We start from the raw sequence: 13220 nt of genomic DNA, 5'->3' as shown, positions 1-13220 counted from the left end.
GCCTACTACTCCTCACAAGTGCTCTAAACCCACAGCTGAACTCTGGTCCCCTACCGTTCGTGTCCTTACCTCTCCCTCTAGATTGTAAGCCTTTGGGCAGGGTCCTCCTCCTTTTGTGTCCTACCTGATCTTGCACCTCCATTACTGTGCACCCATGCTAGGCATCTGAGTGAACCTAACCTGCCTAATCTCCATGCTCCCCTCCAGTGACTGACTAAGCATTACCTTGTACTCATACTGTGCTGCGTGATCTGGTCTTTCTTGTATTCAGGTATTGTCATATTGCTGTATGTCACCCCTAAATATTGTCTGTAACCTAAACTAATGTCCAGCGCTGCGTAATATGTTGGCGCTTTATAAATACAATAAATAATAATAATAATAATAATGTATCGTAGCCCAGGGACAATTTAGGGGGAAGCCAATTAACTTATCTATATGGTTTTGGGATATGGGAGGAAAGTTGCGCCAGCACGTGGAGAACATACAAACTCCGTGCAAATAGTGCCCTGGCTGGGATACGAACCGGGACCCAGTGCTGCAAGGTGAGAGTGCTAACCACTACCAGGGCCGGTTCAAGTAACAATTGGGCCCTTGGGCAAAATTAGCCTGGGGGCCCCCCAACAGACACCCCCTACCAAAAAGCATCATTATAGGTCCTTTGTTGCAGCCAAATTTCCCTCCTGGGCCCCTGAGCTGGCTGCTGACCCTCCCCCAATCACCTCCCAACTTAACAGACTCTGCAGAGTCCCTGGGGAGCAACAGTTAAGATAGGGAAGGACACCTTGGGGGCCCCTACAGGCTCTGGGGCCCTGGGGCAATTGCCCATTTTTTTCCTATGGTAGTTCCGGCCCTGACCACTACACCCTCATGCTGACCGATGAGCACCAACTACATTTATACATATATGCTGCCTACCAACTGCACAGCAGCCACAGAATAAATCCTGGTACCAAAAGTCCTTCCTAGCTGTAGCAGTTATGGATTTTAGAATCATCACAGAACACTCTAACGGTGCCCATACACTATACAATAAAAACATTCGATTTTCCAGTTTATTCAAACTAAATAATCGAATCGAATGAAAGTTGAAAATATTTTTTTCCGATCAAGAAATTAGAATGATTATCCCGTTTTTTTCAAGAAAAATCTGATCGGACATGCTGGCAAAATCTTTATAATCGATCTAACGGAATAATCAAACTAAATTATCTAATCGGAAAAAAAATGAAAAATTCTACCATGTATGGGCACCTTAAAGGGATACTTAAGTAAAAAAAAAAAAAGAGAAAAAAGTTGTACTCACCTGGGGCATCCCTCAGCCTCCTGAAGCTGTTTGGTGCTCTTAATATGTTATACGCTATAGCAGCATAGAGGGTGATATAGCGGCTGGGAACGCGGAGGATCACTCGCGTTTCCAGCCTGTCGCCGAACCCGGAAGTAGCCGCCGGTGGGGACAGGAGGATCGGAGCGAGGCTGCAAGGGCACCATACAGCTTCAGGGGGCTGAGGGATGCCCCAGGTGAGTAAAGCTCTTATATTTTTTTTTACTTAAGTATCCCTTTAAGTCAATAAACGCTGCTAATAGTCAGGCTTTGTGAGGCGTGCAGGTGTGTGAAAGCAAAAAACATGCTAATTCCTGATGAGCCCGATCATGAAAGGATTTCTGAAATAGGGTTTAGGGACTTACAGTAAGAACGCAATGTGCTGCATAATTATTTGGGTACGCAAAAAAAAAAAAAAATGTTATAAAGAAAATCTTAGGGATCTGGCTATACACAACCATCAGACACGTAACATTATTCAGAAGTCAGCTTTGGTTGGCCACCAGCAGAGATGGTCAGTGAGATGCTAAAGCTGGCTGTACGTCTAGCAGAGGCAGAGGTGCCTGGCTCTTCTACTGACCACATATGCTATTGCTCCGTTGTTATTGCCTGATGAAGCGAGATCAAACCTGCGAAACGCGTTGCATATTTGGAGTTCAGAAATAAAATATATTGACTGTCTTTACTACAGTCGTTGTGTGTCTACTTGGAGGAGGTAAGTCTACCACTGCCTCCTCTATTTACCAAGAATTTGTTTTTTTAAGCTCATTTAGCTTCCTTTTATCCTTTTGGCGCCTCTGTTCTCCTGCATAATATTGAGTCCACCCTGGGTGGAGGGTTGAACCCCCTTTTTCTCATCTACAGAGAGCGACTTCTTATTCCTGAGTGGGGTCAGGAAAATCTCCCCACCTGCCTTTACAGTGGTTGCCTAATGGTAACCCTGGTTTGTGAGTATTAATATTTACTCTATCTAGTAACCATTTACAAGTACATTTTACACTAATGGGGCTCTTGCTGTTCCTTGTTTTTATACGTCTAGCAATATGGCGGTCATACGATTCGATAATCTATATATATAATAGAGTAAGTGCCTCAACCGTCAAGCAAGAAGAAGAAGTAGCGCCCTGCCCCCAGGGGCGGTCCAAGCAAGAAGAAGGGGCTGGTCCAAGCAAGAAGAAGAAGTAGTGTCATATCAAACCAAGGGCAAAGAGGGATAATTTGCATATTTAGTAGCAGTGCATTGTGAGTAACCACAAATGTTCACTTATAGCTGAATTATTGCAGATTTGCTTCTGTTTTAAGAAGGAACATTATACCAAGCTTTGCTTTTTTTAGTAGGAGGGCTTTTTGGTCTCTTTTATCCCCCTATACATTCTTAGAAGTTTGGGTCACCCTCAGCTGCTTGGTTACTCTGTTGTACTGGTCCAAGCCCTATCTCATACAGCCTTATCAAACCCTGCTATGTACTGATGAGGACCAAATGTCTGAAACAGGCTGTCACATGTGGGTTTGATATGACTGTGTAAAACTTAAAGCTATAGCCTTGCTTGACTTACCAAGGGTGAAAAGGAATAATTTGCATGTTTAGTAGCAGTGCATTGTGGATAATCACAAATGTTCACTTACAGCTGAATTATTGCAGATTTTCTTCTGTTTTAAGAAGGCAAATTACACCAATCTTTGATTTATTTTAGTAGAAGGTCTTTTTGGTCCCTTTTATCCACCTATACATTCCGAGTGGTGTGGGTCACCCTGAGCTGCTTAGTTACTCTGTTGTACTGGTCCAAGCCCTATCTCATACAGCCATATCAATCCTTGCCATGTACAGATGAGGACCAAAAGTCTGAAACAGGCTGTCACATGTCGGTTTGATATGGCTGTGTAAAATTTAAAGCTACTAGCCGACCCGCGGCGTAGCATACGCCGCATAAGAGGGCAGGAAGGGGGTATTAGGCACAGCAGCGGGGAGGGGGGTTGGACCCCCCCCTCAACTGGGTCCCCCATGTGCACTCCCCCTCCAGCTTAACCTCAGCAGGAACCCCCCCCCCCCCTAACCTGGGTCCCCCATGTGCGCTCCCCCCCCTGCTTAAGCACAGTAGCAGCCCCCACTATTAGTAAGAGGCAGTGGGCGGGGATGACTCACCTCTTCCGTGTTCCATCGCGTGTTCCACTGTCGTCACTTCCTGTGAACATTTTCAGCTACCCACAATGCACTGCTACTGAATATGCAAATTATCCCTCTTTGCCCTTGGTTTGATATGACACTACTTCTTCTTGCTTGGACCAACCCCTTCTTCTTGCTTGGACCGGCCCTGGGGGCTAGGCGCTACTTCTTCTTCTTGCTTGAAGGTTAAGGCACTTACTCTATTTTATATATATATATATATATATATATATATATATATATATATATATATATATATATAGATAGATATAGATAGATAGGCTTGCTATACACCAGTGGTTCTGGATGCTTGCTTGGCTTGCTAAGGGTGAAAAGGAATTATTTGCATTTTTAGTAGCAGTGCATTGTGGGTAACCACAAATGTTCACTTATAGCTGAATTATTGCATATTTCCTTCTGTTTTAGGAAGGCAAATTACACCAAGCTTTGTTTTTTTAGTAGGAGGTCTTTTTGGTCCCTTTTATCCCCCTATACATTCCGAGTGGTTTGGGTCACCCTGAGCTGCTTGGTTACTCTGTTGTACTGGTCCAAGCCCTATCTCATACAGGTGTATCAATTCCTGCCATGTATAGATGAGGACCAAAAATCTAAAACAGATTGTCTACATGTGGGTTTGATATGACTGTGTAAAATGTAAAGCTATATGGTTGTTATACACCAGCGCTCTGGATGCTTGCTTAGCTTACCAAGGGGGAAAAGGGGGAATTTACATATTTAGTAGCAGTGCATTGTAGGTAACCACAAATGTTCACTTATAGCTGAATTATTGCAGATTTCCTTCTGTTTTAAAAAGGCAAATTACACCAATACAGTGTGCGGCATTGCAGGAAGTGACGACAGTGGAACGCACAATGGAACACGGAAGAGGTGAGTCATCCCCGCCCGCTGCCTCTTACTAATAGTGGCGGCTGCTACTGTGCTTAAGCAGGAGGGGGAGCGCACATGGGGGACCCAGGTGAGGGTAGGGGGGGGGGGGGTTTCCTGCTGAGCTTAAGCTGGAGGGGGAGCACATATGGGAGACCCAAGTGAGGTAGGGGGGTCCAACCCCCCCTCCCTGCCCTCTACCCTCTTATGTGGCGTATGCTACACCGCGGGTCGGCTAGTTTAATATAATCAGACAAAAATGGGTGCTGCAACAAGCATTCCTGATCGATGGTTTTGACTGATTTCAGGCCAAAATCAATAGAGCAAGCTTAAAAATCTCGGTTGAATATGTAAAATCGGGTGTGAGGAGGTAACGGCGTACGATATTGCGACGCCCAACACACCCCTAGCCGCTATCCTCCCGCAGTGTAAATCTCGCCTGTCCAGCTTCCAGGTGTCAGCCAAGCAAGTGGCATCAGAGATGTCACACGGCCTATTCCTGAGATATTTCATGCTGAAGTCTATAGGAATCGGCCTGCGGTGTATGGGCAGCTCACAGCAAGTTATTTTGGCACGTCAGCTGGGCCCTGTCACGGCACTAGCGCTATGCTGCGCAACCCACACAAGAGTAATTGGGAGATCCGGCGATCAACAGACCCCGAATTACTCCTCCCTCTGAGTTGCTACAACTCAGAGGGGGAATAGTATTTTACGCCGCCGGAGATTTGAACGGCAGCAGGGAGAGCCGTCAATAGACTCGTGCTGCGTCCAGCTCGCCAGCGGCACCGTAACCTGTACGCGCCAACAGATCTCTCTCCGATCAGAGAGAGATGTCTCTTAATCGATCTGCCCATACATCGCTAGATGGATGGGCATCTTTATAATTCTAAATTGTATGCAGTTTGCTTTTGGCCCAATCAAAATCAACACCAAGGGCTTGTTGCCACTACAAGAGCTTTTCTAAGCGTTTGTGATTATAAAAGCTGTTGCTAATGTTATCCTATGTGTGTGTTCACACTGGAGCAATGTGATATTGTAAAAATCCCCCATAGCAAGGCATTAGCAAGAGCTTTTCAAAATCACTAGTGCTATAAAAAAAAAGGTCTTCTACTGTGAACAAGCCCCAAGTGCGCCTCACTGACCCAATCCCAAGCCTCATGCACGCTTTTATCTGCATATCATGGACCATCTCTGGCCACTGGTCAGCAGAATCAAACTGTGACTTGCTGATCTCTGGGGGTGAAGGGAGTAAAGTGCTGTGTAGTACAGAGCAGCTTACCGTAGTTCCTCCATCTCTTTCTTCTTCTTCATCTCTTCCTTCTCCTTCTTCTTCATCTCCTGGATCTGGGCTTTCTTCTCGTTCCTTTCCTCCCGATCCCGCGACTCCTTCTCCGCCGCCAGGTCCGGGAAACGCTCGTCTTTGGTCTTTTCCAAACGATTTAGAATCTCGTTGTCTTTCCTCTCCACGGTCACAGATTTCACCTGTCGTACAATTGGATAAAGCTGAATATGGAAAGCATGGCCGTGGGTGGGTGGGCGGGGGGGGGGGTCGCGCCGTGCTGGAGGGGGAAGCAGCCAGGAAAAAGGAGCAGCGGGCACAGTGGTGGAGAGGTGGGGCAGGCCCCTCCCTCACCTGGGGCTCCCTCGTCTGTGCAACCCTACAGGCTATTTTTGTTAAATTTAAATTAGCCAGCAGCGAGCTCAGAAGCAATTAACTACTTCCTTACTTGTGTTCCACTACTCGCCGCATCACTTCCTGCAATGCCGTCCACTGCGGTTCTGAAGGCGGCATTGCAGAAAGTGACGCGGCGTGCGGTGGAATGCAAGTAATGAAGTAGTTAATTGCTTCCCCCCTCGCTGCTGGCTAATTTAATAAAAATAGCTGGAGGGGGGGGGCAAGGACGGGGGAGCCCCAGGTGAGGAAGGGGGGCCGCCCACCCTCCCTACCGCTGTGCCTGCTGCTCCCCCTTCCTGGCTGCTACCCCCCTCCAAGCTACCCATCGGGGGAGGGAGGGGGGGGGGGTCAGCATCCTCACAAGTTTGCCTCAGGAAGCAAAAAGTCTAGAACCGTCCCTGTATAAACCCAGAAAACAGAAATAAAAATTACATCTTTCTGCCGGTAAAAGCCAATCTGGCCGACGTCCATGTCTCCAGTTTTCTTTAAATTAGCCCACGGTGTGTACACGACATTGATATTGTTCATTTTGCAGCCTGGTGACAGAGAGAGAAGATGATGGTCAGTGAGTGTATCCCTGCCCAGCACAGAGCTGTACAATACTACACAAGTCCCCAGCACCAAGAGTCAAAGAAAACAATAAAAACATGACCACATAGTTATCCTTTCTTGAATTATTTCAAATCTGTAAGCATATTATCTGAAGTGCCACTTTAAAGTGTCACCTGCCCTGCGCGAGAACACGCCCACGTCACTAGGAGCGTACTGCGTTAGCACAGTACTCTCCCGACGGCGAGAGCGCGTTTGCACACAGGTGCTCGCATGTGCCTGCACAGAAGACGCCGATCCTTCAGAGGTGGCCAGCGGGACCCATGAGAAGACCAGAGCTGCAGTAAGGGACATAAATGACTTCTAGGGGTTGGGAGAAGCTCCAGGTAAGTAAAGATAAATCTCACACTTCCATTTCACCCTTTGCTGCTCTCTGACGCAAAGGGAAATCTCCACAACAGATAAGACTGTAAAGGTTCATACACACCTGCCAACTATCTGTCCAACTATCTGCCAAAATTGTCTGTTAACCATTTCTGCCGCCCGGATGTGATGCTCACGTCCAGGCGCCTGCTCTGCCGCGCTTCAGCGCGCCCCGTGCTGTCCACCGGTAGCCCTGGGATCAGTGAACGGGAACATGATCACTGATCCATGTCCCCAGCAGAAAAACCGAAGCGCTCTTACTAGAGGCTTCAGTCTTTCTGCAAATAAAATTTTCCGTGCCCTCCTTGTGCTTCCGGTTAGCGAGAAGCACAAGGAGAACAAATAAAAAAAAACTCAAGGTGGCCATCTTGTGGCCAAATAGTAAAACTACATCTACATGTTTTTTACATTACAATTTACACATATAATAACATTAAAAAATGAACTGTTTATTTCCCACATCAAAATATTACCCAAACAAAATTTTTAATGGAAAAAAAAAAATTACAATTAAAAAAACCCCCAAATAGTTACCTAAGGGTCTGAACTTTTTAAATATGCATGTGAAAGAAGTATACTACAAACATTTTTTAAATTATAAGCTTTCTAAATAGTAATGGATGCAAAACGGAAAAAATGCACCTTTATTTCCAAATAAAATATTGGCACCCCACCTCTTGTTTCCACCCCATTCCTTTTGATTGTAAGCTCGCAAGGGCAGGGCACTCACCCTTTTGTGTCATGGACTGTTATTAATTTAATTGCTTGCACTCTGTTAGACATTTATACATTTTAGTCATCATGTTAAATTAAATTGTAATCAGCAGTGCTGTATCTTGTATCAGTGTTTATATTTGATGTATATCATTGTCTGTATCATTATGTATCCCTTGTTTGTTTTCTTACATTGTACAGCGCCACGGAATATGTTGGCGCTTTATAAATAAATAAATAATAATAATAATAATAAAATACATTGTGATAGGGACAACATTTAAATGGTGTCATAACCGAGACAAACGGGCAAATAAAATACATAGGTTTTAATTATGGTAGTGTGGATTATTTTAAAGCTATAATGGACGAAAACTGAGAAATAATGAATTTTTTCCATTTTTTTTTTTAATTAAGCTCAGCTCGGGCTTACCGCCAGGAAGGTTAAAGCCCCATACACACGTTCAACAGCGGTCTTTTATGCAGCACAATTGTTGAACAACTTTTGTTGTGAAACAAGTTGAACAACCCAAAAAAAGTTGCTTGCTATTCTGCAAAAAGCTGATAAGACTGATAAAAAGTCAATCCAACTGTTGGATTGACTTCTTATCAGTCTTATCAGATTTTTGAACAATAGCAAAATACTTTTTTAGCTGTTTCAACTTGTTTCACAACAAAAGTTGCTAAACAATTGTGCTGCATAAAAGACCGATATTAAGCGTGTGTATGGGGCTTAACAGACAAGTTTGGCAGATAGTTGATAGGTGTGTATGAACCTTAAGTAAACCTGAGACCGTTTTATACTTACCTGGGGTTTCCTCCAGCCCCTGTAATCCATTAGCTCCATCCCTGTCCGTCTGGGCTCCTCCATTGCGCCACTGTGGATCCAGCCAGTTTGCAGGTCACTGCACATGCACAGTCCCAGCCACCTCCCCCCCCCCCCCCACCAAAACCATGATCGCACTCTCATGGCCACACAGTTACAGTCTACAGAAAACTGTCCAAGTACAGCGATCGGGAGGTCTGCGCGTCCAGGGCCACGCATGCACTGTAGTCCCTGACTGCCCCAGTCCGGGACGTTACTGAGATGAATAGACGCGCAACGGAGGGGACCCGGGAAGAGAGCAAAGGAGTTAACAGACCACAGGTAAGTATAAATCCTTTTAGTTTATTTTGTCTCAGGTATTAATTTTAACCACTTCACATCCAGACCTTGTTTCCCACTTATGGACCAGAGCAGTTTTGACATTTTAGCTATGTCCTTATATAATCAGAAATAACTTTATCCCTACTTATGACACAGAAATGAAATATATATTGTTTTTTTCAAGACAAACTAGGCTTTCATTGTACGCTATTTTTCCCTCGAACAATTTAGTCTTCTATGAATTTTAATGGGAAAACAAGGGGGGGAAAAAAATAGAAAACACATTATTTCTCAGTTTTACTAATTCCAGTTTTAAAATAAAAAAGTGCACTGTAGATAAAAAAAAAACACATTTTGTTTGCCCATTCTTACCGCTTATCACAAAATTTAGATTATGTTCCTGTCAGAATTTATGGTGAAGGTATTTGATTCTGAAATAATGCTACAGAGTTTATTTTTCACTATGAAATGAGAAAATAAAAGTATTTTTAACATAAAAATCAATCTCATTAGCTCAGGAAACCTATTACCACTCACCAATTAATGCTGCATCAGATAGTGCCAGAAATGTGCACAGGAGCCCAATCCTGCACAGCACTGCTTCCGTACAAGACTTATATCTACTGACTTGTGGCTTAGATGAAGTCTCAGAGGACGTAGATATACTGCAGTGGTGGATAAAGAGGCTAATGTCTGTGCTTGAGAATGTTTACTGACTTCAAACCTTTTTACAATGTCAGAAAAGACAGTAAGTGAGATTAAATCTTTCAAAAGGGAAACAGACAGCAATAAAAATTAAATAAATGGAAGTTCACACCCCTCATCACTGCATCCAAGACAGAAAAACAACTTCTGGGAAGAGTTGAAAGAAAAGAAACACTAGAAGGATAATGTGATGTTTGCCCACATACCTTGTATGCTGTTGGCTTTCACTAGCTGTGCGCAGTCTGTCAGGACGTCTTTCGGTATGTCGTCTATTGTCTGTCCCTGAAATGTACACAAAGAGATCAGAATATCGCATTTTAGCATACAGACCGATCAAGAATCGTACAAAGAAACATTAAAGCAGCAGAGACCGCGATACTAGCCCAGGAAAAAAATATATAAATAAATACTTGTTCTACTTACATAATATATGAATTTTATACAGTAAATAAAAACAAAAAATGTCCCTCTGGCTGAAGCTAATCCTGGTGTCATTTCCTCCCTTACTCTTTTCATTCTCCTGACTGAAATGGTGTATGCTTTGCCAATCCTCCTCCCCACTGAGCTCTGTACCTTAACTGCACTGTCATATCTAGCTTGCTTTGTAAACATGTGAGCACCGCATAGATCTCATTTCCGCAGCTTCTTCAGAGGGGTGAGGTGTGCTTCCCTTCTCAGCCTCGTATCACACTGAACTGCCCTCAGCCAATCAAAGAGGAGCAGGAATGCGGGCCGGGAGATAAGCTTCTCCGGCAATTTACAAGAATAGAGCCAGGCTGACTGAGATAAGATTCATTACAGTAGACACATTCATGATTATATTGGAATGCTTGCAATGCATGGTCAGGATGTAGACTACATAATAAACACAGAGCAGTGGGTAAATGGAATTTGATTTTATGGTTGACAATCCCGCTTTAAAATGTGTTAAAAAAATAAATAAATTGTGCATCCCTCAGTAATGTAGCAGAAGATACCCTAATGCAATGGTCCCCAAACGTTTTCAGTCAGGGGCTGGGTCAACATACTTCAGACTGCTGGGGGGCCGGAGTATACATAAAATGATGAAGAAAAACATTACAATGGACCTAGCTATTGTAAACTAGACAGTGAAATATACCCAGGTTACAACCTGATGTGGAATTGGTTTGGAAGCCAGCGAATGACTGTTTTCTGGCTTCCATGTGGAAGAGTGGTGCCAGCACTGCTATTCTACATGCGGGCTGCCAATATTTAAAGATGCAGTGGGTTGCAGCTATGAGTACTATATTTTATGTGTGGGGGTCCGGTAAAAAGGCCTCAGGGAGCTGCATTCGGCCCGCGACCCTTGGTTTGAGAACCACTGCCCTAACATGTCTAGTATATTCTATGTAACATGTTGACAGAGGCTGGATAGTGTACTGGTTAAGGGCACTGCCTTGGACATGGGAGACCAGGGTTCAAATCCTGGCTAGGGTCAGTACCTATTCAATTAGGAGTGCAAGGCAAGACTGCCTAACACTGCAGGGTGGCCTCTAGAGCGCGTCCCAGTGGCTGCAGCTCTTGAATCCGACAGGAGAAAAGCGCTAGACAAATGTTCGGATTATTGTTTCGGATTCGGATTATGATAAGCCCCTCCTCCATGCTGCAGCTTCAGTCTGACATTCACTCCCTGCTAAACAGATACCACAGCTTATACCTTTGTGATCTGAGAAACACCACAAGCCACAGCAGAGTTTTTCCTCTTCTGAAAGCTCCCATAACTGCAGTGGGGCTTGTTAGCTAAACTGAGACATTAACTAAGCTAGCTCAATAACTTCACATGAGAAAAGCCACATGAACATGCTGCAGCTTTGGTTGACAAGCCCGGCACAGACCTTGCTTGGCATGCAGTGTATTTGATTTGGCTTTTATTAGGCTGCGTACAGCCCAGAGATAACAGAGAGGCTGCATAAGACTATTAGTCTCCCCAATAAGAATGTGCACTTGTCTCTCTGCCAAGCGGTATGTGCTGTGCTGTGGAGGGCGGTCATGGGGACAACAGCAACGGCTACAACAAAAAGAATGTAGCCAATTCCTAACCTCTGACCCCTAAGGAGGATGGCATGCAGCTGATGTCTATCAGATGTGATCAGACTATTGCGTAAAATTACCACAAAGGATTTGTGGACGACAGACCTAAGGTAGTGGAAGGCTTTTAAAGAGAAAAGGAAAAAAGTGTCCCTGTGGGTTACTTACCTCAGGAGGGGAAGCCTCTGGATCCTTATGTGACTACCCCCCGTCCTCCTCGGTCCCAGTGCTGTCAGCCACCGAAAATCCGCCAAAAGGCTCCAGGATCATAATCTTGCGTGGCGCAGTAGTGGCTTTCGTTCTGGCTCAGGCAGTAATAGCAGAGCCTGATCGGAAACCTCTCTACTGCGCCTACGTGAGGCTCCAAGATTGGGTTCTGTTCCCTTAGCCGGGCGCAACCACTAGGTGGCGATGAAACTCCAGCAGAGTTACATCTTTCCCTACTATCCATGGCGGCCTGGAGGGGGAATAGTAATTAAAGTTTATCCGAGATGAACTTTTACTCATTGCATAATTGTGTTCCTTTCCGATTGTTTATAGGGCATTCAAGCCAAATACTTTTTTGTTTTTGTTTTGTTACTCTAATTCTCTATAAACTAAACAAGCCCCACCCACAGATTTCAGAGAGCCTTGGCATAACAAGGGCTCATGGGAGCTCAGTCTGGGCAGGAGGAGGGGGAGGTATTACTAGCCAGAGATTTCAGAGGCAGAGGGGAGATTAGCTTTTTTTCAGTCTGAGTGCTGATGGTGCAGATAAGCCTGCCTCTGTGTAATGTTTACAAACAACATGGCTGCTGTCACTGTATCACAGGAAGAAATAATCATATTCTATTAAAGCAGTATGCAGACAGATTTGCTGTTTAAACCATCTAAACTGTACATAAGATATATAGACAAGTTACTTGTTATAGTTAGTTTTTCATCTCGGATCCGCTTTAACGTCACCTAGTGGTTGCGCCCGGCTAACGGAATAGTACCCAAGATTGTTATGATCCTAAAGGCTGTCGGCAGATTTTCGGCAGCTGACAGCGCTGGGAACAAAGAGGATGGGGAAAGCCTCAATAGGATCCAGAGGCTTCACCTCCCGAGGCAAGTAACTCATAGGGACACTTTTTTCTTCTTTTTTTTTTTTTTTTTACTTAAATAGTACAAAGCTTTGATGTCAATGACACGTCTGCTGCCCCTTCTCCTATCTGCTCTATAGGAGTCGTTCCAACATGCCTGATCACCCTTTCAATCGATTAACTGCCCAACATTGACCAAAAGTTGATTAGCTGGGCATGTTGGGTTAACGGATCTTCAGCAGATTGTGAGATTTCTGATTGTGACCGCACTCCTCTTCATACATGAATGTAGCCGTACTGCGCCTGCGCCCACACCAGGAACCTGCACACCTCTTCTGCTGCATGCTTGTTCAGGGGCTATGGCTAAAAGTATTAGAAGCAGAGTATTAGCAGGACAGCCTGGAAACTGGTATTGTTTAAAAGGAAATAAATATGGCAGCCTCCACGTTCCGCTCACTTCAGTCTTCCTTTAGGAATCCTTTTTCCTGCAGGCCACACATTGCTGTGCCGTCTGCATTTTA

General features: G+C 44.6%; 1 protein-coding gene across 1 annotated transcript in view; it reads right to left on the bottom strand.

The window, feature by feature from the left end:
• CCDC25 (coiled-coil domain containing 25) overlaps window positions 1-13220 on the bottom strand; it is a 42164-nt gene that overhangs the window by 13486 nt on the left and 15458 nt on the right. Inside the window, exons 6-8 of the mRNA XM_068280114.1 lie at window positions 9793-9868; window positions 6481-6584; window positions 5653-5855 (exon numbers count right to left, since the gene is read on the bottom strand). Of these exons, the coding sequence (XP_068136215.1) occupies window positions 5653-5855; window positions 6481-6584; window positions 9793-9868 (383 nt within the window). The remainder of the gene's footprint in view (window positions 1-5652; window positions 5856-6480; window positions 6585-9792; window positions 9869-13220) is intronic.

The sequence above is a fragment of the Hyperolius riggenbachi genome, chromosome 4 (assembly GCF_040937935.1).
Source record: "Hyperolius riggenbachi isolate aHypRig1 chromosome 4, aHypRig1.pri, whole genome shotgun sequence".
In the NCBI taxonomy this organism is placed as follows: domain Eukaryota; kingdom Metazoa; phylum Chordata; class Amphibia; order Anura; family Hyperoliidae; genus Hyperolius; species Hyperolius riggenbachi.
The sequence above is the reverse complement of the archived record's forward strand: the minus strand, read 5'-3'. Positions and strand labels throughout refer to the sequence as shown.